Below are 25,097 nucleotides of genomic sequence, written 5' to 3'. Positions count from 1 at the left end.
GAATCGTGGCCTACGTCATCATTGGACTCTCACAACAGTACTCCTAGTACGCCTACTATCGTAGACCTACATCGATTACCCGACATTTGAAGTTGATCCCATCACATCAACCGACATGAAGCAATCACGAGAGGCAAGTACAAATGTTTGTGAACATCTATTCTATTTCAGTTTCACAGCTATTGATTTGATATCGAAGAGACTAAAAAGTTAGCCAACAAAAATAGCCATGTGATTCCTGTGAACGATACATGTAGTGATACCCAGCTGAGAGAGTACCTCGATAAATGTAAAACACTACAAGTAGTACAACACTCAAGACCTTCAAAATGAGTGAATGGCGCAGTTCGAAGATGTAACTCACACAATAACCATCTCAACATGTCGCTTTGTACATACATCTGTACAATGATACATTTGTTCAACGAGTCCGACCTACCCATATTTTTGGCATTTCAATATTTATTAGTGATGGCCAATATATCCTCGAGCGGGCTTCGCACACGTTGTTTCAAAGTTATAGGGATTTCTTTATATCTTCTGAATAATACATGTGACCATGTGCATTTTAGGGGTAGGCCATTTGATATCCGGGGGGGGGGGGTTTGGAAGATTGGTGGAGAGTCGTTATTTTTTTCCCACCTGCTTGCCTGTGAATAATTTTTTTTCTCCTTCACCTATGCTGGCAACTTTTTTTTTCTTTCCTTCTTTGAGATATCCGGGGTTTTTTTACGCCTATGTTGAACACCTACTTTTGTTGCCACAATTTTCTGTTTGGTTTTCGCACAGGGTAATACAGAGAGTAAAAAGATGCTGTTCTATCACACACAGATTATATTTAGAAGAAAAAAAACATATTTCAATACATGTTTGATTTTCAATAAAATAAACATCATTGACAGTTTTTATGCCATGGTATGGTGACACTCTGAAAATGCAAATCGGAAACTTGATTGGTGAGCTCAAACATTCAGACAGACTCCAGCCTGGGGGGCAGATAGGGGGTGGTCAGTGTTTTTTTTCCATTGGGCTGACAAAAAGTTACTGCCCCCCATGAATAAAGTTTCATAGCATCTTTACATTAAGCTATAGAGGGAAGAGCTTTGAGACTGGGATATGTCTACCTCTTGTTTGAGAATGTCATTATGGCTGATTGTCTAATATTGACATGATGAGATACTGTAATGCGAGTTCACCATTTGCGATTATGCACTTCCATGTGAAGGTGCTACATGTTGATGTACGCCCCACGTGAAAACTTTGTAATAATGAATTGAAGCTATGCCATTATTCATTGACAACATACAATAATGCAGTACTGTCGATTTGCGATGATGAGATGACGAGAGGACATGTCAAGGCAGTTACAGAAGGTGTTAAATTGTGGTGCTCCCCTGTAGTGAGCGAAGCGCAAAGGGTGCATGTCAGTAGTAATCCATCACAAACTTACAGGTTGTCATCATCGGACTGCACTGATATGCAAATGTCCAACCAGGACTCCACCTCCAGTCTGTTTAAACTAAAATCATGTGAGGATGCGACAACGTCATCATGTTTATATGAATATGGTTGGGGGTGAGCACAGAAAATATGTGTTCAAACAACTGCCTTGACTAAACTGGTAATAGTAATGTAGTTTTTAATACATAATACTGTACAGTTTAGAACTAGACTACTTCATCGTGAAATCGGTTTTGAAATCTAAATAACAGAAGTCATCTGAGTATTTCAGATGCCACATTCACATTTTTACACCTAATATGCATATCACGGATGATGAGATCATTATATGCTTAATATTTCTTCATCTATACACCCCCAGATGCATCCCCATTAAATTTCAGCCCTATCTGCTCAGTAGTTTTGGAATTAAAGATTAGCCCTAATTTACATATTACTGATGCAATTTTATTTACACACCCCTAAGAACATTATTTCAGACCAATCTGCATGGTAGTTTTTGAGTTAAAGTTTTTTGACCAAAAATTAAATTTTTTACCCAAATCACATACCTTTGCTGCAATCATTTTGTCATTTTTGGTCAAAAAACTTTAACTCAAAAACTACCATCATGCAGATTGGTCTGAAATTTGGTGGGAACGTTCTTAGGGGTGTGTCAATTAAATTCCATCAGTAATATGTAAATTCAATTTCAAAAATAAAAAGTTATGTGACGTGACACAACACAGTGAAAAGTCAAATTTAAAACATATATTGATTTTTAAGAAATTTGCTGCACCCCTACTTGGCAAATAAAAAATAAAATTGGTGTCTAGTTGCTCTTGCAAAAAAAAAAAATTGCTGTCATGGTGGCTTGAAAAAAATTTGTTGTTGGGTCCAAAACATCCACACCCCCCACCCCCATAATTTGTTTTATTGTACATTTCCTTGTTTTCAAAATGGTTCATGGGCTCCCAAAGCTTTTGTTGATTAGTAATAAAATAAATGATTTCTTATCTGTTTATATGTCCTAATAAAACTCGACAGATATGAAGGCGGATCAAGCAATAGTTCTATATTCTTTACACGATAGTCAATACACATGTAGCCCAGAAACCTGCCATGGCTATCTCAGCTGGCTTGAAAATTGAAAATGTTGTTCACCAGAATACTTAAGCCAGCATGTCAAGGCAGCTATAGTCAATTCAGTCTCTGGCCTATACATAAAGTACATGGGCATATTATAAATTGACAGGTTAGCTCTGACAGTAATGTGAGATGTGATTGATGACTTTAAATAAGTTAAACCTGTTGAAGAGATCTGAAAGTTTCACTCACACTGTAATCCTCCAAGGCTCTAATGTCTGACAGTCAGACATTCTCCTAGGCTGGATATAATAGTAGAGTAGAGTAGAACAGAGTAGAGTAGAGTAGAGTAGAGTAGAGTAGAGTATATTTTATTTGACACGAAATTACATCATACAAGAACATAATTTGTGGTCAGTGATATACAGATACAATGTAACTACACAACAACAATTAAAAAAAAACATGCCATAGCAAGCATGGTAAAGCATACAAAAAAAAATATACAGAAGTGAATACAATAGTCAATACAAACCCTTATCCAACTACATGAGGACTGTTTACAAGGAATAAACATAGTGAAAAATCAAGTCCACATCTGTTTATTCCTCAACATGACTAATACCATGGTTATTATTTCCATTAGGCTAAATACACATTAGCAGGAACTGATCATATGGACAAGCTTTCCTATGAATCTGATTCTGAAGATGGGGACGAAAACAAAGAACGTGGCAATTGGTCCGGGAAACTAGATTTTATCCTGTCTCTGATCGGATATTGCATTGGAATGAGTAATGTCTGGAGATTCCCATATCTCTGCTACAGGAATGGGGGAGGTTAGTATTTTATATACATCACAATAAATCTAAAAAAAAGAAATGGTTGACTTTTTGAGCTTGTGAACTTGTCACATTTGGACTGTCTCTTCATGATTTATGTGCCATTTCTAGTACATGTATGTCTCAAGTATGAGAAGTCTTGAATTTCCTATATTGTGAATGATTTTTGAGTACTTTGCCCTCGTTTAGCCATATTTTGGTTAGTAGTTGCTGTGAACTTTTCACTGTTTTTGTGAATAATAAAAGTGAATAAGAATGATCTTTTGTGACTGTAGCCATGTCAAACTACAACTTTATAGTTTCAACTCTGAGGAACAATGAGAGTCATGAGAGAGCTGCAGGCATTGTTACTTTGTATGTGATTTATTTTATTCTGTTTTTTCAATCTCTACCCGTGATAATTTAATATAGCAGTTGCACATTTTAAAAATTCTTTTCTTATGATTAAAAGCTGTAACTCCCTAGTAATGTCATTGTTGGCATTGTTAATTGTGATTGCTGTGTATATATAAATCATAATTGCTATAGAATTATAGGATTATGAAAGATAATAATAGTATTATAATTATAGGATTAGAACATCTCAGTGATCATAAAAACCACCAACTGGGTTCAATAAAATTTGTTTACAGTCTGTTAGTCCCATTTAGAATGATATCGATAAAATTAATGAAACTAATTAGAACAGAAAGGACATTGGTGTGACTGATTAGATTTTATGCTCACAGCATAAAATGTTACTTTTCCAGCTCTCTACGGTAATACTGCAGTTGTATAATAAATTATTTGGAATAAATAACAACATCTGAACTTGTAAAACAGAAATTGAACTTTTAATGTATTGTTGATAGTGTATGGGCAGATGCATGCCAATGATGAAGACGTCAGATCACAATGAATTGAATTTGAAAGTAAAACAAATAGATGCATGGATGGATGGATGCAAGATTTGCCAAAAGTAGCAGCAGTTATTAATGAAAGTACTGCTGGGTATCACGTAATGAAATGTTGAAATTAATTGCCAAGCCTATGTGTGTATATAACCACTGTAAGGTTAGCACGTGATAGGCAGACTTATATGAGCTGTGGCTACAAAAGTCCCAGTTCGGGGACCAAAAATCACGAAATCACAAGTTCAACCATAATTTCAGGCTTCCTCTGTATGTACGATGCCCTAGTGGACCTTCGGCCCTCGATATCAGTATGCGATTATAGTAGTATTGCGCCGGATCAGAGCGCGGCAACGACTTAAGTTTAGATAAAACGTAGGGAAAAAAGGCGCGAACGAGTTAAGGTGGGACGTTTGAAATTACAGTTTCCAGTTCCGATTTCAACACCTTTTTGATCTTACCAGCTACTACTATCGTCAAAGAGATTCAAAATTTGTATTTATTCGGTCGAATGTTAATATTTGAAAGCTTTGTATGTAATTCTTTTGTTATTGGCGTGACAGAATTTTTTGCACATTTTGACCTCTGATGATAAACTTCCTCTTGGAAAATTTCTTGTTGATGTAAACAGTCCTCCAGCAGTTGGCTAAATGATTGTATTGAATTCACTTTATTTGTGTATGTTATTTTTGTATGCTTTTCCGTGCTTGCTATGGCATGTTGTTATGCAATAAAGATTGATTGATTGATTGATTGATTGATTGATTGATTGATTGAGTATAAGCTAAGCTTACTCGCTTACGGGAGTCTGATTTATACACATCCTGGTTCATGTTATTACATGTATTAGGGGATTTGGTGATGTGTGTTGCAATGCCTGGCGGAAGGACACCAATATGTGCATTGTAAATCGTTCCTCACCTTTTGTTTTTTGTTTTTTGTTTTTTGTTTTTCTCTTTAACAAATTTTATTCAAATGTGGTTTTTTTTGCAAAAAAATAAAGTATACAAACCACAAGATACACTCACAAAAAGACCGGACAGAAAGGAAAAAAAAGGGGGGGGGGGTTGCTCTGGAAAGGAAATTTTACGTGTAATGTACACAGCTCTTGAAATTACAATTTAACTTGTTCCATGCATGACCACTTTTGGAGATGCACTTCAATCTTGTCATTTTTACTGGCTATTTGTTTTTCGACGTTTTGAGCATCACCCCTTCGTGTTGGCAGAAAATGAACAGAAATTAATAAACTTGTACCTTCATTAACATTACCCACTATATAAAGGAGAGGTTGAAATAGTTGGATTTGGAAATGCCTTCTGCAGGCCGATATCATCTTAAAAAGACAATATAAAACTGTTCTTCCAATTTGTAATGGCTGTACATCTGATGAGAAGAAACCAATAACACAGAGACCATATGGAAAACAACGGAAAACATAACCACCTGGACTAGACACTCACACATAAAAAAATAAATTAAAAAAATAAACCTACCCCACCTGTTCTAAACTTCTAAAAAGTCACTGACCCCATATCTGTAAAACCAAAAAAAAATGATGACTCCTCCCCCCCCCCCCCCCCCCCCCCCCCCCAATATAGTATTCACATGACAGGTATTTTTTTATTGTAACTCAGCATGGACTGCTTTATAAGATTCCGGGCTAGCACTATCATAATTATAATTATTGACTACACAGGGTAAATATATTCCAAAAGGAGTTTAATACCATCTTGACAATGAAAGGTAGGGGGAAAGCTTGAGAAGGGAATATGTATATCTCTTATGGGGGATCCTAGGGAGTCTCCCCCGAGAAGCTGAAAATGATTTTAACTCTTAAAAGTCAATTTTGAGACTATTCAGATATTTTCAGAAAATAATTTCCAAACTTTATACAAGACAGCACCAACATGTAAAAAGCAACTACATAGGGTGGAAATATTTTTGAAATATACTTTGATAGCATCTTGACAGTAAGAGAGGAAGAGCTTGAGACTGGGATATGTCCACCTCATGTGGGGGGTCTGAGGGGGTCTCCCTCTAGAAGCCCTGGAGGATTTTTACTCTTAAAGCCAATATTTAGGCTATTCAGATTCTTTCAAGCAATACAAGACAGCACCATCAAGTATCAGAAACTATTTTTTATAACTTACATAGGGTTGAAATATGTTCTTAAAAAAGTTAAATGGCATCATTATATACATGTAGTAAAGGTCAGCACATCTACTGGTAGTATCATTGGTAGGGGAGATTTGGAGTTTAAGGCAATTTTAGACTATCTTGGCAAACATTTCACATCTTTAAAGACAATGTCATCTCAAATTAGAATGGGGTGAAAATATTTAAGAAAAGTTTAATACCATTATGACAGCAAAAAGGTTGTTGGTGCATCTGATTGTTGGTTGAATGCATGAGTGACCTCTGGGGGTGAGGGAGTCCTTGGGGTATTCCCCCTGGCAGATCTTGAGTTTTTTGCTTCTATTAAGGCAATGTTTAGGTTCTTCATAGCCTTTGAGGTAATATTTCCAAGAAAATGAAATGAGTTTCCCATGTCACATAAAAATTGGCTCGTAACATTGGTATAGGGGCATTAATATTGCATGTATACTAAAGTCACCGGTATATTAGAGAACTTTAGGTGGTATTGAAGGACACACCAGACACTTTAGGGTACTAGAAAGCTACTGAAGAACTACTTTGGGAATGGTAAATAGCAACATCTGTTTGGGGAATTTATGATTAATGACCAATGTTAGCACAAGAGATTGTTCAAGACCTTGAGTCTCCGACATGGTTTCCGACAGAGATGTGGTGATTTGTAGTGTCAATAACATGTAGTGTCCAAAATAGAAAGTGTATTAATCCCTTCTGACAAGTTCATACTGACGAGTAGAACAATTTATATTAACTTCTTTTATAAACTATCTATGAAGATTTCCATTACGAAACCTTCAAGTTCACTTTTGCCTCAAAGTGCAATATAAGTAAAGCATTAACTAGTGTGGTAGCTAGGTAATATATGTATATGTATATTTATAGTTATGTTTGAACTAATACAGTAATATTAAAGAATTCATGTAAGACAAGAACAAATACTGACATGTACCACATTTCAGACAAGGCTATATGCATTGTATAGAAAAGGATTTTTTTCTTCCATCACAATCCAAAACACAATGACCCCCCCCCCCCCATCCACAATTTTCAAAACAGCGTGACCCCCCCCTACTGCCAATTTCAAAAAAAGGGTGACCCCCTACAGATCCATACCCCCAGGTCTAAGAAACTGACTGGTCCCTAAGTATGTCGTGTATACTAGATATTGTAAATGAATACCTTCTTATTTTCAGGTGCCTTTCTCATCCCTTACCTGTTGTTTATGGCTTTATGTGGAATGCCACTCTTTTTCCTGGAAGTTGCATTTGGTCAGTTCTGCAGCGAGGGTCCCATCACTGCCTGGAAAGTTTGCAGATTGTTCAAAGGTACTTTATGTATAAAGTTCACCATATTACACAGTTTTACTTCAAAATTGACGTTTACTTTATCAAGAACCTATCCCCCAAACTCAATACATTATTTATTGTATTTCATTAGAAATTTCACAAAATAGGGAATGTTTTTCGTTGGCCAAAGGTTCGTGGAATCGTAAAAAAGGGGTACTTTTTCAAATCCAAGAATATGGGTAGGATGCCCCTTTTCTACTCTCTCTCTCTCTCTCGGAAGAAACTTCCTTGACAAAGGCCTGGGGAGGAAGTTCTCGTAATCCAGGACCATGTGCAGTGTATGGATTAGGTGTCCTTGAAGGTAAAACCTCCTGGATTTCGGAAAGGGTTTTTTTGCAGTGATTTTCTCCCAGATTCACTATAAAAGAGGGGGGGGGGGTTCTTTTTCATTGAAATATTCCTGGAAAAGGGGTACATATGAAATTTCGCTAACAAGCATGGGTACCCACCCATCCATGATCCAGGGACTGCCAACGCCGGGGCACCGGAGAGTCAGAATTGTTGGTCACCGAAAACACTCGTCGTGAAGACTGCTTGTACTGTCAATCTATGTTGATGGCCCTTTGATGCGTTCTGTTTTACAGTAAATTGTTGCAGAAAATCCCCAAATGCTAAGCTCTTATGTGTTTCGAAGACCTCAATTCTGGTCATAAGAGCTTAACATTTGGTTGGTTTCTGCAACAACTTACTCTAAAATAGAAGACATCAAGGGTTGCATCAACCACACTTGATACAGACGTAAGTTGGTGTGGTTTCGCCTGGACTGTTTGTTTTGTCGCCTCTAACTGACGCATCGTTTGATGTGTCCTGTTTTAGAGCAAATTGTTGCACAAAACGGCAAATACTAAGCTCTTATGACCAGGATTCAGTGTGTTTCGAAGACCTCAATTCTGGTCATAAGAGCTTAGCATTTGGGTGTTTTCTGCAACAATATACTCTAAAATAGAAGACATCAAGGGTTGCATCAACCACACTCGATACAGACCTAAGTTGGTGTGGTTTCGCCTGGACTGTTTGTTTTGTCGCCACTAACTGACGCATCTTTTGATGTGTCCTGTTTTAGAGTAAATTGTTGCACAAAACGGCAAACTGTGATGTTGTCAACATTTACTTAATTGGCACTGTGTCCAATTTAGACAATGGAATTTTAGGAGAAACAGTTAATGAGCAAAACCCAAAATAATTGAGCGGGTACTCATGATAAATTTGTTTTATAAATTAGAAATCCAAAATAAATACCCAATTCTCATCCATATGGCCACTTTTAATGAAATGTAACAATGATAAAAGTATACATCAATGTATACATTACAATAACTGCATGTTTTTACTATGGTTTGTTTCTGTTAGGTGCTGGTATTGGTATGGTTATCATCACAGGATTGACTACAATCTATTACAATGCCATCATTATGTACATCCTGTATTTCTTCATTTCATCCTTCACTGCCATTCCCAATCTACCGTGGTCAACCTGCGATAATTGGTGGAATACCGAGGCATGCTCAACTCGTAGCAAAATGGCAATGCTTAATGCAACTAATGTTACAGAAACAGCTTTTGCCTATAGCAATGCCAATAGCACAAATAATCTAAACATGACCATGAACTGGACGAATGACACATCTTTGAAACCGGTAACAGCATCACAAGAATTCTGGACGTAAGTGCAACATTTCAGGTGCAGCCAACAAAGCTGTTCATGCAAAAAGCTGTTTGTACTCAATTTTTCAGTTGGCGGGCAATTTCCAATCTTGGCCAGAGGGAGGAGAAAAATGGCCTGGTATTTCAGTGGGCAACATATACCGGTATTTCAGCTGTAAGATATGGGGGGAGGGGAATCACTAGTGGGCAAAGCGGGCAGTTTTCGATATTTTTTCAGGAAGTTAGTAAACAAATTTTACTCTTTTTTTTACAATATTCACAAGATTAATTATGTAATACAATAATTAATTTTTGACTGCGTGTGTCATCGAAACTGGTGAGGCAGTGCATTGAGATTGCAGCACGATCTAATATGTCAACTGACATCTGTCAATACGTATGTATTAGAAGGAGAAACTGTTTTGTTGTGAGTATATCAAATAGCCTCCAGAGTAAATTTAACATTAGGGCTTCAACGAATAGTGGACAGAGGCCATATGTCTGGTAGAGGGTAGCGGAGAGAGGGGAAACCTTGGAAATTGCGGGGAGCAGGCAGTGGGCAGGCAAATCTGGCGGGAGGACAGGTCGTGTAATACCACAGTGGGAAGGCAGATACGAACAGCTTTCACTTTCCCCTCCAATCTTGAATCAAACGTAAAATTATGTAAAAAGTGTTCATTAGCTATGTTTTAACTTTCTGTAATAATTTCAGAAAAATAACTGGTTGGCTGCACCTGACATTTACAGCAGTGGTGAAAGGAATTAGACACAACTATGATTTTCAAGATAAATTCAATTGATAAGACCCATGTATATAAACAAGTACTTTCTTTGGCAAGTTCAATTCAAACAATCAATGCTGTGTGGTCTCTGATTACAACATAGATAATAGATCCATGACTAGACTGACTGAAGTTGATTGTATTAGAATAGCTGTACACAGACCCTAATAGGCTGTAGATTTTGAAATGAATGAATCGGGTTGTGTAAATTCCAATTTGTAGTTTCATGTTTCAGTCTAACAGGCAGGGGAATCCTTGCCATACACACAGGCACCCAGCCATAATCCATATCAGTCTTTGTAACTCAAGTGTATTTGATCTTGAGGCAGACTTTGGACTTTAAGGAAATTACACCGTGTATGTAAGAGTGTAGATCCAGCTAGCAATTCAACTACTTATTTTATTACATTACTCATACAGGTTTTTTGTACACCCCAAATATTGATATTTCATTTTCAAAGATATGGGAAAGGCATACTAAACATTCAAATTTGTATTTATGTGTCTCAGCTTGTTTCATTGTAATGTTTTTCAGTGTTGCTATATATAATTCTTTACCTCACTGAAAGTGGTTGCTTCACCCCACTTTATCTTTGGAATGGTTTTTAATGGGAAGTGGTGTCCTGCTGTTTGCAAAACATCCTGTCAAGTTTAATGAATGAAGTCTATCTGTACAATCAATTTAGTCAAACTAGTTTACAAAGGTGATTGGTACACTCCCCCCTCCCACTGGCCCTGTAACATCAACTTCAGTGTAGCTTAGGCATCATGGTATTTTAAGATCTCCTGTATCAGATACCACACCAAAGTCTTGGCTTTTTGTTTGAATTGAACTTTCCAAAGGGTGTAATTGTTTATATACATGGGTCTTATCAATTGAGTTTATCTAGAAATACATAGTTGTGTCTATTCCTTTCACGCTGGTCAAATGAATTCAATTGTATGTATGTAGTACGGTACATCTTGATAATTTATTTTATATATAAGACCAATGAATAAAAAGCAAATTTAATATCTTTTTTTACACATGCTACGATATGTGACATGGTAATAGTGCATGAAATGTTTATTGAAATGCATGTAAAATAATTGTATGAGCTCTTCCAAATTACGCCATCCAAATATTGTAATATGTAGAGTAAAATTAGTAGAAATTTGCTAAGAATGCCATTGATTTTTGGTCAGCAAACACCTGGAATTAGAGCTAATGCAACGTTCAAAAGTATTCTACAGAACAGTAGTAATTGCCACCACCCACCATCCAATCAGGTTCTGAACAGCACTCCTAGTGTCCAAACTGTGAAATCATTTGTTTTTTTCAGTATTGCTGATAATCTATTGTTTCCTTTCCTTTGGGTTAAAGACTCTCTTGCCTCAAGACTTATTATTTATTTCAGTAACCGTGTTCTGCGTCTAAGTGATGGTATCGATAGTTTTGGTGGCATCCAGTGGGATCTAGCATTACTCTTGTTGCTGGCATGGTTTATCATATTTCTATGCCTTATAAAAGGTATAAAGACTACTGGAAAGGTAGGTTGTCAGTGATGGAACAGTTCAAAAACAGACCGTTGAAAGGTACTCAAGAAATACATCAGCAGTGTTTATTTCTCTTATATTTTGATACTCAATTAAATCTAAAGAACTGATATTTTGGTGATGCGTAAATGTTCTATATTGGACATACTAAGGTAGATGGGGTATATTGAATTTAAAAAATGTGACCATCTATGTGGTCTCAGTTGATGATTTTTGTGCTTTTTCCACTAATGCATTGTAAACTATCAAGAAAATATCAGTTGGCAGAACTTTGACTGTTGGCACTGTTTTATTGATATACTATATTTATTTGGTGTAAGTAGAAGCTAGCAATACTGTAAATCAATAACTTGTGTACTGCCATTCTTACAGGTTGTTAGTTATACAGGTTGTTAGTTAGCAATATTGAAAATCGATAACTTGTGTACTGCCATTCTTACAGGTTGTTAGTTAGCAATACTGTAAATCAATAACTTGTGTACTGCCATTCTTACAGGTTGTTAGTTAGCAATACTGTAAATCGATAACTTGTGTACTGCCATTCTTACAGGTTGTTAGTTAGCAATACTGTAAATCAATAACTTGTGTACTGCCATTCTTACAGGTTGTTAGTTAGCAATATTGTAAATCAATAACTTGTGTACTGCCATCTTACAGGTTGTTAGTTAGCAATACTGTAAATCGATATCTTGTGTACTGCCATTCTTACAGGTTGTTAGTTAGCAATATTGTAAATCGATAACTTGTGTACTGCCATTCTTACAGGTTGTTAGTTAGCAATACTGTAAATCAATAACTTGTGTACTGCCATTCTTACAGGTTGTTAGTTAGCAATACTGTAAATCGATAACTTGTGTACTGCCATTCTTACAGGTTGTTAGTTAGCAATATTGTAAATCGATAACTTGTGTTCTGCCATTCTTACAGGTTGTTAGTTAGCAATACTGCAAATCAATAACTTGTGTTCTGCCATCTTACAGGTTGTTAGTTATACAGGTTGTTAGTTAGCAATATTGTAAATCGATAACTTGTGTTCTGCCATCTTACAGGTTGTTAGTTAGCAATACTGTAAATCGATAACTTGTGTTCTGCCATTCTTACAGGTTGTTAGTTATACAGGTTGTTAGTTAGCAATATTGTAAATCGATAACTTGTGTACTGCCATTCTTACAGGTTGTTAGTTAGCAATACTGTAAATCGATAACTTGTGTACTGCCATTCTTACAGGTTGTTAGTTAGCAATATTGTAAATCGATAACTTGTGTTCTGCCATCTTACAGGTTGTTAGTTAGCAATACTGCAAATCAATAACTTGTGTTCTGCCATTCTTACAGGTTGTTAGTTAGCAATATTGTAAATCGATAACTTGTGTACTGCCATCTTACAGGTTGTTAGTTAGCAATACTGTAAATCAATAACTTGTGTTCTGCCATTCTTACAGGTTGTTAGTTAGCAATACTGTAAATCGATAACTTGTGTTCTGCCATCTTACAGGTTGTTAGTTAGCAATACTGCAAATCAATAACTTGTGTTCTGCCATTCTTACAGGTTGTTAGTTAGCAATATTGTAAATCGATAACTTGTGTACTGCCATCTTACAGGTTGTTAGTTAGCAATACTGCAAATCAATAACTTGTGTTCTGCCATTCTTACAGGTTGTTAGTTAGCAATACTGTAAATCGATAACTTGTGTTCTGCCATCTTACAGGTTGTTAGTTAGCAATACTGCAAATCAATAACTTGTGTTCTGCCATTCTTACAGGTTGTTAGTTAGCAATATTGTAAATCGATAACTTGTGTACTGCCATCTTACAGGTTGTTAGTTAGCAATATTGTAAATCGATAACTTGTGTACTGCCATTCTTACAGGTTGTTAGTTAGCAATACTGTAAATCAATAACTTGTGTTCTGCCATCTTACAGGTTGTTAGTTATACAGGTTGTTAGTTAGCAATATTGTAAATCAATAACTTGTGTACTGCCATTTTTACAGGTTGTTAGTTAGCAATACTGTAAATCAATAATTTGTGTACTGCCATCTTACAGGTTGTGTACGTAACAGCCACTTTCCCCTACCTCGTCATAACCATTCTTATCATTCGTGGAGTTACGTTGCCAGGGGCAGCAGACGGATTGAAATTCTTCTTTGTACCAAGATGGGAACAACTTGCAAACTTTAAGGTAACACATAATTATTTGACGTTTTGCAATACTTGTATTCCATTGACACTGCAGCTCAAGAGTGTTGAACCCTGGCAAGGAAGATAAATTACCCTAGATTCTAAAAAGGTTGTTACAACAAAAACAAGAATGAGACACTCTTTGTATTTGTCAAGCAAGACAAAGAGATTAGGGTATTCGTGATGTCATCACCACAGGTTTTCCCTTGCAGGAAATTTCCAATGGCCAAACATCAGTCAAATAAAATGCGGTAGAGCTTCTTTACAATATTTCAAATTGAGTATGAGTAAGTTACTGAGGTGCTATTTGATTGCAAAAAAATCACATTTAAGTTGATACAATCAGTGATCAATTTGAAATGTACTAGCAGAAACAGGCATGACTAGACTTTATAACCTGATTCTGGCCCAATAGCATCACGGAATGTGTCTGATAACTTTATTCAGGATAATTTATAATATCAAAAGGATTAACTAGAGACCTATAGTAGTGAATGGATTTGACAGTGATGGTCATTTGTTTACACCTGAAAACAAGTCAAAATACTTACACAAAGTTGTCTGTAAAAACCATGAAATACAAACAAAGTATAATATCAACATTTTAACATGTATATTATTTCAGGTTTGGAGTGATGCTGCTGTTCAAATCTTCTTTTCACTTGGACCTTCATGGGGAGGTCTGCTAACAATGGCTAGTTATAATAAATTCCGTCATAACTGTTTGAGGTAAGTAACTGCTGGTGGTGGTTCTTTTTCATTTTTTTTTTTTTACATGATAGTGTTTTTTTAATCTATGGTTATCAATTAATATTTAATGTTTTGAAAACTGTTCATGAAACCATATAATTGTTTTTTCAAGAAGTTCTATGGTAGCCTGTTATCAGAAAGACAAAAGATTATATACTTTGGCCACTAGGGAGTGCTGTTGGCAAGCAGCCATTGGACCAGAAGTTAGAGCCACAATAGGGCAGTACTCTTAATAGTGTTTCATGGAAACAGTTAGCTGCACCTATTCTCACCGATTCTCTAAACATCCTCCTAAGATTCTTTAAGATGACATACTTCTTTTTGTAACTCACAAAGTTGTTTTTACCTCATTTTGCTAACTGCTTCATTTAGTCTCGTTGTTCATTATATGTGACGTCTGCTTGTGACATTTCTTATGGAAATGACAACAAGGAGATTTCACTAATAGGAATGTGGTATATTTTCCAGCTGAAGTCAAAACAATCTTTTGAATATTCCATTAACTAATAAATTTTCACTTGTACCTGTTGTTTGTAGTACTTCTAATAGAGTAATGAATTGCTGGAATGGATTTCAAATTATCCAACAAAACCAATATTTTCATAGAACCACATCTATGGTACATGTAATTGGAATTCATAATAGAAAAGTCAGTCACTGCTAAATTGAATTTTCATCCACTTTTGTTTTTGAAAGCTATCACACACATATACACATATCACAATGGCAGGATTAACTCCATACAAGTGCATTTAAATCTGCTAGAAATAAATTTCAACAGAATTCCAAAAGTAGGCTAGATAACGTATATCTGATATAGGGAAGTGATGTTCCATGGGTGACACTGACAGAAAATTGGCAAACTGGGACATTTTTTAGATGTCAGTGATTAATTATTGTTTTAATAGTCAATTTTATTTTTTCTCCCTTATATTAGCCTCTCAAACATAACTACAGAGATATGATATTGGCAAATTTTACTTGATATTATAAACATGATTTTCATCTGACATCTGTCAGCATGTGTTCAGTATCTCACCGTGGTCACATCATTTGACTCTCGTCATTTGCAGAGATTCTATCTTCGTACCGATTGTCAACTCTGCCACAAGCATCTATATTGGAATTGCAGTGTTCTCTGTGTTAGGATTCCTTTCCCATGATACAGGTGTACCAATCAAAGATGTCGTCGATGCAGGTAGACAAGTTTACACTAAGCATTTCATTGTATTCATAGGCATGTTTCATGTGGTGCATATAATAGCTAAAAAGGACAGCTGAATTTTGAGTTATCAATTCAACATTAAAGGTGAACACCACTTTGGGTTTTAGAGAGTCATTTCATGAGCATCACCTACATCATAGCATGCATGAGCCAGGTGCACCAGAAAATATATGTACTCGGGTCATTCTACATCACGACAACGCGAGTCTATGTCACTTGTTCGGCTGTGTTTGAAATATTAGTCAAAACATTCAAAATTGTTATTAATTTCCTCAATTTTTCCTTAATATTACTGGCGCTGGTATAATTGTGTTATTCTTCAATATTTGTCTTCATTCAGCCATAAAATACTCATTACCTAGGGGGTTGTCACTACTTGTCTAGCGACTAATAGTGACAAAGACCCCTTAGGTCACTCCACAGACAAGTAAGATTGTCTGTGGTTACTTGTATTTTCCTTGGCTGAATGAATATTGGTGAAGAACATTTAATTGTGCATGATTTCAGAGAAACATCAATTTGAACTTTTGTCCCATTTGGTGAATATTCATGGTGTTTTTCACCGAAGGTAATAAAGCACTTATGAGTTGTTCCCCTATTGGATATGTATTACAACTGACTCCCATGAGGCAATGCAGCCCAAAGCAAAAATTCTGAAATGAGTTAGAAGTTCAAATTAATGTTTCTCTAAAATTACGCATATTGTAGATGATGTAAAATCATGCGATCACTCTCCAAAACCTGAAATATTAGTTTATGGAAACATCTTTATTACCTGTGACGGCATTCCCCTTAAAATAACTTCAATCTTCACTTTGGATATTTTGTGATCTTTTTCAAAACTGTTCACACATTCCTTATATCATGGATATTGAAAGCAAGTGTGAAATGATAATGCCAAATAAAAAAAGTTGTTTGGTTCCAGTTACCTGACCCCACCTACTTTTTCACTCCGACCCTAAACTTTTTTTTAAGTATTCCAGAAAAATAATATACAATCACCTAAATCGTGAAGTCTCACAAAAAATAGTGGGTGTGGAAACTGACATCAAAAATATAAACTATTCTTCCAATCTGTAATGGCTGTACATCTGATAGGAAGAAATAAACAACACAGAGACCATTTGGAAAACAATGGAAAACCTGAACTAGACACTCACACATGAAAAAAAAATATAATAAAATAAAATAAAAATCTATTTACCTCACATATTTTAAAATTGAATGTAATCGGAACCAAACAATTTTTTTTTTTTTTACGCCTAACTGGGAGTTAAACATGTCAGATGAGATCAGATATCTATGAAATTAAGTAACAGTTTAACATCTGAAGATTGATTACTGCTTACATACTGTGGCAGACAATGTATTCTTGTTTCCAGTTTTCAAGACATACTGCAGTATAATTCCAATAATAACATATTCTTCAAAATGAAAGAAGTTTTATTACAAGTGACATCTGTCAGACTAAATATTTTATATACCACTATTCTATCACAAGGTCCAGGACTTGTTTTTGTTGTGTACCCAGAAGCCCTGTCTCGCATTCCTCTCGCACCGCTGTGGTCAGCGTTGTTTTTCTTGATGCTGTTTACCGTTGGACTTGATAGCCAGGTATTGAAGATAATTTGGTATTAAACAGCTACAATTGTTTTGCCAAAGGGAGTTTGCAATTATCTTATCTAAATGCCTGTTGCAACATTATACTGTAATGACTTGATAAGTTCAAGTGTCTAAATTTCAACATCTTTCAGAAATATTGCAACTATTAAAATATTCTACATGGAATTTATACCCGTCACTTTCATAACATGGTCAAATTTCACTGTTCATTTTGGTGATGGAAATCTTCTGGTCATGTTTGTGCAGTATGTAAGAAATACAATACAACATAAATTCAATTTACGGAAAACTAAAATGATGAGTTCAACTTTCTGAGAATAATACAAATTGATCATTACCTTCATGATCTAAATGTCAAAAAATATGCATTTTTTGAGCCGCCTAGTGAATGTAAATTCCTTAATCTATTGATGTCTGATGACATTGTTATTATACAAAGGTTATAGCTATTTATTTATTTCACACAATGAAACTACGTAAGAAGTGCACAAACATATTTGAGTATTGTTCTCTTGTCATTTATATTATTGGGTCAATGACCTAGAATTACATATACATATACATGATCTAAATTTCAAATGAGGCCTACTGTACATCACACTTGAGATACAGAAATGTGGCCTTTTTTCAAAACTTTTACTAAGATTAAATATTTAGAAAGGATATTCCTGTCACTAAGTTCCAAGTCAACATTAGGTCTGGCCAAGTGGCAGCCACCTTTGTCATGAATATATCCCATCTAGTACAATATGTTTCTAAAGAAGTGTCTCATATAATTTTAATTCATGTGTTTTTACATATATTTTAAACTCATTTTGTCCTAGCTACTTAGTTCATTTTATACTCATAAACTCTTGTGTTTTGTTTCAGTTTGTCATGTTAGAGGGAGTATGCAGTGCTATTATTGATAGTTGGCCTAAAGTATTACGACCAAAGAAGACACTGTTTGTACTCGTAATCTGTATTTGTTTCTACTTGCTAGGATTACCAATGACAACAAAGGTAGGTTATTCTGTTATTAATAGTAAATGCTTCCTGTTGCTGTTTCTCAGAGTGAATGTTGTCAGTGTATGTTCATGATTGCATGCTGTTGTTGCTGCTGCAAGACTTAGCATAGTTCATGATTGCATGCTGCTATTGCTGCAAGGCATAGTGTTAGGTAAATTGATGTCAATAAAGACAGAATGGAGGTGAGAAATGTATGATGAAAATGGTTGAATATGATTATATAATGATTTGGGTACAGTGACGATAGATTTTGGTTGGTTGTAATGATATTTTGACACTCTGTGTGTGTGTGTGTGTGTGTGTGTGTGTGTGTGTAAGTCTGTATTTGTGTTTCTTTCTATTTGTGATTTATATCTTGAACCCATTGATACTTGCAGGGTGGAAATTATTTGCTAGTCTTGTTAGATTGGTATATCAGTTACTTTGGTTTGATGGTCATTGCACTGGTAGAATGCCTTGTTTTTGCCGCCGTGTACGGTAAGGTTAAATTAACATTTACGTACCAATAATATTCCCACTCACCCATTTACTTGTAATCTGTCAAATCTTGAATGAAATGAAGTAATAATCAATCAATCAATCAATTAATCAGTGAATTTATAAAGCACCAGTGGTCATCGTGACTTTTTTGGATTAGATATAACTTTATTACAACCGTATAAAAAAATAACAATTCTATATGTGTACATTAGTGTGATAAAGATATTACGTGTAAAGAAAACTGCAATCAAATAGGCTAATGTTATAAATATATAGGTAAAGCAATTTTCTTCATTAAATATTTTTACATGAGTTTAGATACATACAGAGAACAATATAACCCCTTTTTGTTTTGATTGCATAACAAATTTAAATTGCTCTTTCTTTTCTATCCTATTGAAATCTGAATTGATATTATAAATTACACTAAATAATTTATCTCTTTGCTTTGTATAGAGTTTGCAATGTATCAAATGACGTTCTTTGTCTTCTATTGTATTACAGTTTTTACATAGTTCTATTCTCAATTTGAGGTTTGGGTTTGTGTATGGTATCCCTTCTCAATTGCAAGACTATGGCAGCTTATCTTGAATTGTGCCAATGTTCTGACTTGTTCAATGTTTGATGCCATGATGTAGAGTTCAGAGATGTTGTACAGTTAGAATACTCATGAATCATTGTGTAGTTGAAGTGAAAGATCAAATTATCACCAAAATGATTCTATTATATAGTTGTTTTAATGATTTGTTATTGTTTTAAAGCATCTCTGGAATTCACAAAACATATTACAAATGTTATGTAATATTGTTATATTCTAATGTCTTTTAAATGAACATTTGTTCATATACAAACCCTTTTACAGTTACATTGTAAAAAGGCTAAAAATACATACAAGGGTAGCAGGGCTAACCATTCACTTATGACAATACTAGACTTGTGTATATTTTTCACGTTTCAGTGATATCAATTTTGCTATTGCAAGTTGGTCACTTACTGAAATTTTCCCACGGCCATTCCTACTGGCCGAAGTACTACAAAGTGTTGTTGCACGGTAGAAAGTAACAATACAACATCCTCTTTGTCCTACATTATTGGCCTGTAGAAGGCATTTCAAATTCAACTATTTCAACTTCTTCTTTTAACGTCAATCAAGGTATGAGTTTATTGATTTCTGTTCACTTTTTGCCAACGCAAAGGGGTCACGTGAGAAACACTTAACAATGCACATTGCTTGTGCTTACGCCAGGGTTAGAAAGGCAGTGGAGTTAGTCTCGGTTACCCAGACTCTTGCCGCTAGGGGCTATACCTATGAGACCTCCCCAAATGAGTCTGGGAAAACCATGTTCCAACTCCCCCACAACGGAAGTCACACAGTACATTTCTTCCAGGCATAAAAAATGGCTTTACGAAACCTGTTTTTTGTAATTAATATATATCAGTCGCTTGAGAAGTGATAACTTGTAGCGAAGGTACCCAAATCGTTCCGCCTGTAATATTGGATGTGAAGTACTCCCCATGATGCACTTCTCCAGAGTCTACTTCCTGCACGGGCGAGTTGAAATCTCATTTTCCCACCCTCTCCTTTTGGGACCACAGGGGAGTATGACAGTTACCCGACCATACAATTAATTTGTAGGTGAGGTTGCTACCAAGTAGGGGAAAATGTCAGTCATTACCAGTCAATGGCTCACACCTAAACGACAACAAATATTTGTCAGGACTTACTAATAAACAGCTAGATAATTTATGACTACTCAATGACAATATACTGTTAAATACGTCGGGACTTATCAATGGTGACGTACTAATTGCTCGAGCTTCAGGACTTACTCAACGCCTAGCCTGGTCGTAATGGTCCGGTCGAAGTCGTCAAATTGCAATGAACAATAAAGAACAGCTGAACAGCTTCCTGTGGTCACATTAGGAATGGAAACTATCACGTGCTAACTTAAGGGTAGTTACACATACAGGCTTGTCAATTAATTTCAACATTTCATTATGCGATACCCAGCATGCAGCAGTACTTTTCAGTGCTTTGATTTCTCCTTTGCAGGTATCAACAACTTTTACGATGACATTTCAATGATGATACGTCAACGTTTGTCAATCTGGTGGAAGATATGCTGGATGTGTATTACTCCACTAATAGTCCTGGTAAGTTAACACAATTCAATATTGTGTGTTTTCATAGCTGTTGTATTATTTTTTCATTTTTAGTTGTTAGTTTGTTGTACAATAATATGCTTAGTATAGTGCATTTCTTTAAAATAAATGATAATAATAAATACTTATATACCTAAAAGAAAACCATAAGTCCAAAACATACATTGCATCAAAAGAAGATTCTGAAGGAGCAATTTTGGAAATTGGTTTCTTCAACATTGTGTTAAAAATGAATGAAATCCATCCACTACCATATTTGGCTTTAGTAGTCCACATAGTTGATTTGAATGATCCTTTGACTATCTAGATGAAGAATTGTTGATGAAGCCATCCTTCATATACAAATCATAATGTCTAAGATCTTGGCCTTGAACTCAAAAATGTACTGGATGAAATGGTCTTTTTATTTATTCAAATGTTGGTATATTGATGTTCAACTGTTTTGTGCGTGATGATGTGCAAGTTGTATGTCAAAAGTACGACTTTTGGTGTAAAACCCAAAAACCTTTTAGTAATGATACTTGGTTTGACCTTATCTTACCTTAGGTATTAAGTTTTAGGGAATGTTCAAGGCTAAGTCAGCAGATCAGTGATTTGCAATTAGTAAATGTAATTTTTGGCTCAAAAGATTTAAACTCTGACAATACTAAGCAGATTTGTCTCAGAATAGTACTCATTTGGAATGTTCGTGTTGGTGTGTTCATGTAGATGACAATGGTAGCCAAAATGAAGTGAATTTTTTTTTTTTTTTTTTGTCATTCAAAGAATTAACTTCCTTCTTTTGTAACACTTTCCAGGTCATACTGTTCATGATGTTTGCCACTTACGTTCCAATTTACATTGGTGACTATGTATACCCTAAGTGGGCTGAGGGACTTGGTTTGATCGTGGCTTCGTCATCAGTTATTATTATACCTGTATGGATGTTTGTTGAGTACTTCACCACATCAAAGGGAGACACAGTTGTACAGGTAAAGTACACAGTTTCATCTTAACCCCTTCAATACTGAAAACATTCCCGCCAAAATTGTTTGGACAAAATTCTTGTTTTATGTAAGTTTTTGGCATATATCAACTTCATTTTAGACTGGAATTAAAGATATGTTACTTCGTAATAAAGTAATATTATTGTAATTATGAAAATATTCATATAAATTGGGTCCCCATATTATTTAAAACTCGTCTCTAGTCATGAAAGGGTTAATTCACTTGTGATGTTTGTTGAGTATTTCACTACATCAAAGAGAGACACAGAGGACAGACTGACATTGTGCGTCATGGCAACTTGTTGATTCAATGTTGAGAGTAAGTGGTATTATACTGTCACTCAGAATTTAATAGTAATACAGGAATTAATATCAAAATCTGAAAGAAGAGCTAGCCTGATTTACTTTATCTCACTTTACTTTCCACTTGCTATTACCTTTTTTGTGTATTAAATTTGATTATTTGAATGACACATACAATTGCTAGTTAGAACGCATTTGTACTAATAGTATGATTTTGAAAGACGCTGTCTTAAAACATACTGTGAATTTTCTCAGTACACATACACATTCAAAATGATATGAATAATCATTCAGAGAGAATCTTTGCAAATGGTGGCCTTTCAACTTTAATGTCATGACCTGTATTCGTTCTCTATGTGCATGGAGAAAAGGAAATCCTCCCTTTTTAAGTTTTCATTGCTATCTTATCTGCAGCGTTTGAAGTCATTGACTATACCAACAGAAGACTGGGGACCAGCTGTAGAAAAATTCCGTACGGGGCGATACAAGCGCAACGAAACTCCAATTACAGTCATGGAAATGAAACCACCCTCATATCAACCACACTATTAAGTGTATAGTGTAATTTTGGGCATATACGTCGATCATGGTACAGTGTTCCAGGGAAGATATCTTCCTGATGACATATCATTTTGACTGCTATTTCAGATTTTTCGGAGTTCTCTTAAAGAAAGTCACAACAAACGTTTAAAGACTTTATTTCCGCGGTGCATTCTAGATTAATAAAAAAATTACAAAAAACAGATGGAATATCATGTGAGATTTTAACTGATGTAGTTAGCTGGTTTCTGACGAATTGTTTCTGTAAGATCTTCTAAGAACTAACTTGACGTATCACTGAAATTTATTTCTATCTCTTTCTATACTTCATGGCTGTAACTTACAAGACTCTGAAAACAATGAAATGATGAGATAGCACATTATATTAGACACTAATAAGAGTTGTACTATTGTAGACCAGTGTCATATTTATTTTGTAGTTTGCTAAATTGCTTATAGTGTGGTTCAAGTCAATGTACATGTAGATTAATGACATAAGGCTCTTTGACTCTCGTTTTAAATTCCAACCATGGCACATCACTTTGAGTGAAGCTTTTGACAGTTTCTTGCCATGGATTATATGCCTAGAAATGTAATTTTTTCGAAAGATACTTTTGGAATGGTGATTTTTAACTCAACTGAACTGAGGTTCAGTAGTGCTATAGGCATAGTGAAGTGTGTGTGTGTGTGTGTGTGTGTGTTCCAAAGCTACTCTGCAGATTGGTCTGAAATTTAATGGGATTAAGACTTGTTCATGACATGATGATCCAATCAATGATATGAAAATTAGGTCTAAAACTGTCTTTTAGGTCAAAATATGTTGAGCAAATTGGGCTGAAATTTAATGGGATGTATCTGGGGATGTGTAGATGAAGGTGTAATCACGACGTGATCAGCCCATCAGTGATATACAAATTAGGTCTACAAATCTCAATTTTGGTCAAAAAATTATATCTCATAAACTATGTGGTGAATGAGGCTGAAATTTGGTGGGATGTTTCTGGAGGTGTTATTCTGCAGATATTGTTCAAAACATGTTGGTACAACTGGCCCTAGCAGCCATGACCACACCCATAGCAACAGTCAGATGATGTATATTGCACAGATAACAACATGCAAGTGAATAAACATTCAAAAATGTATGCAAATGTGCCTAGCAAGAAGATCACACCCATGTCAACAGCAAATTGATGGTATCGTATTACAAAGATAGCAACAAGGATTGATACATATATGGGTACACTTTCCAAAAATGGAAACATATATGATATATATATATATATATATATATATATATATATATATATATATATATATAGTTTTGGTAGTACTGGAACTCTTTCTTGGTTGTAACTCGGAGTTTCACGCATAGTGCGATCATCAGACAACTCTCCTTACAGTGTTTGGTTGTTCGTTGGTTTGTTGTCGTTTACTCATGTATGTATCTACTCATTTGTCCGGTTATTTTGTTTGTTTGTTTGTTTACTTTTTTGTTTGTTTGTTTGTTTACTTGTATGTTTATTTTGTTTTGTTTATATTTGTAAACAGAACTAAATGAGCCTGAGCACCCTGTGATAGGTCATGCATAATTATGAACGTGCTGGATCAAGTGTGAAACCCCCAAGGTGAAATCATAATGGTGAAATCTATAAATAAAAGACACTACTACAACTTGAATCATACATGTATATAGACTTAATTCAAAAGAATAAGTCGTTAATTTGGCGTGAAATCGTCAACTATTTTCTTTTCTTTATTTATCACAAATTCAAACAGTAATTACAAATTCATGACGTTCTTTCTCCAAGGCTTGTCCCCAATTCCTTATGAATAAATATAATTAAAATATGACACCATATCTCGATTTTAAAGCTAACTTTAATAGGCACTGTACAAATATATGTACCCCATGAAATAACGAATGACCATATTTTGACCAGAATCACATTTTTTTTTGAAATTACCAAACCCTATATTTCAGCACAGTACAGATAATTGGTTTTAAAACGCGAATTAAGGAATGGTTACAATAAGAAAACCCTAAATGCTTGAATTTTTGAAATCACCGTACGCCTAAGACTATACGTGGAAGAAATTCATCTTTGACCTAAAAGTGA

At 35.2% G+C, this 25,097-nt stretch overlaps 1 protein-coding gene across 1 annotated transcript; it reads left to right on the top strand.

The window, feature by feature from the left end:
- LOC144437017 (sodium- and chloride-dependent glycine transporter 2-like) lies at positions 1–24,182 on the top strand. Its single transcript, XM_078125888.1, has 14 exons — positions 1–133; positions 3,173–3,365; positions 7,609–7,740; positions 9,112–9,424; positions 11,585–11,717; positions 13,769–13,903; positions 14,528–14,631; positions 15,726–15,850; positions 17,379–17,491; positions 18,371–18,502; positions 18,886–18,985; positions 21,042–21,142; positions 21,949–22,122; positions 22,855–24,182. The coding sequence occupies exons 1-14, from the start codon at positions 116–118 to the stop codon at positions 22,990–22,992; spliced, it is 1,911 nt and encodes a 636-aa protein (XP_077982014.1). The 5' UTR covers positions 1–115; the 3' UTR covers positions 22,993–24,182.
- The last annotated feature ends 915 nt before the right edge of the window (positions 24,183–25,097 follow it).

Source organism: Glandiceps talaboti, chromosome 1 (assembly GCF_964340395.1).
Source record: "Glandiceps talaboti chromosome 1, keGlaTala1.1, whole genome shotgun sequence".
NCBI lineage: Eukaryota > Metazoa > Hemichordata > Enteropneusta > Spengelidae > Glandiceps > Glandiceps talaboti.
This window is presented reverse-complemented; position numbering and strand designations above follow the sequence as displayed.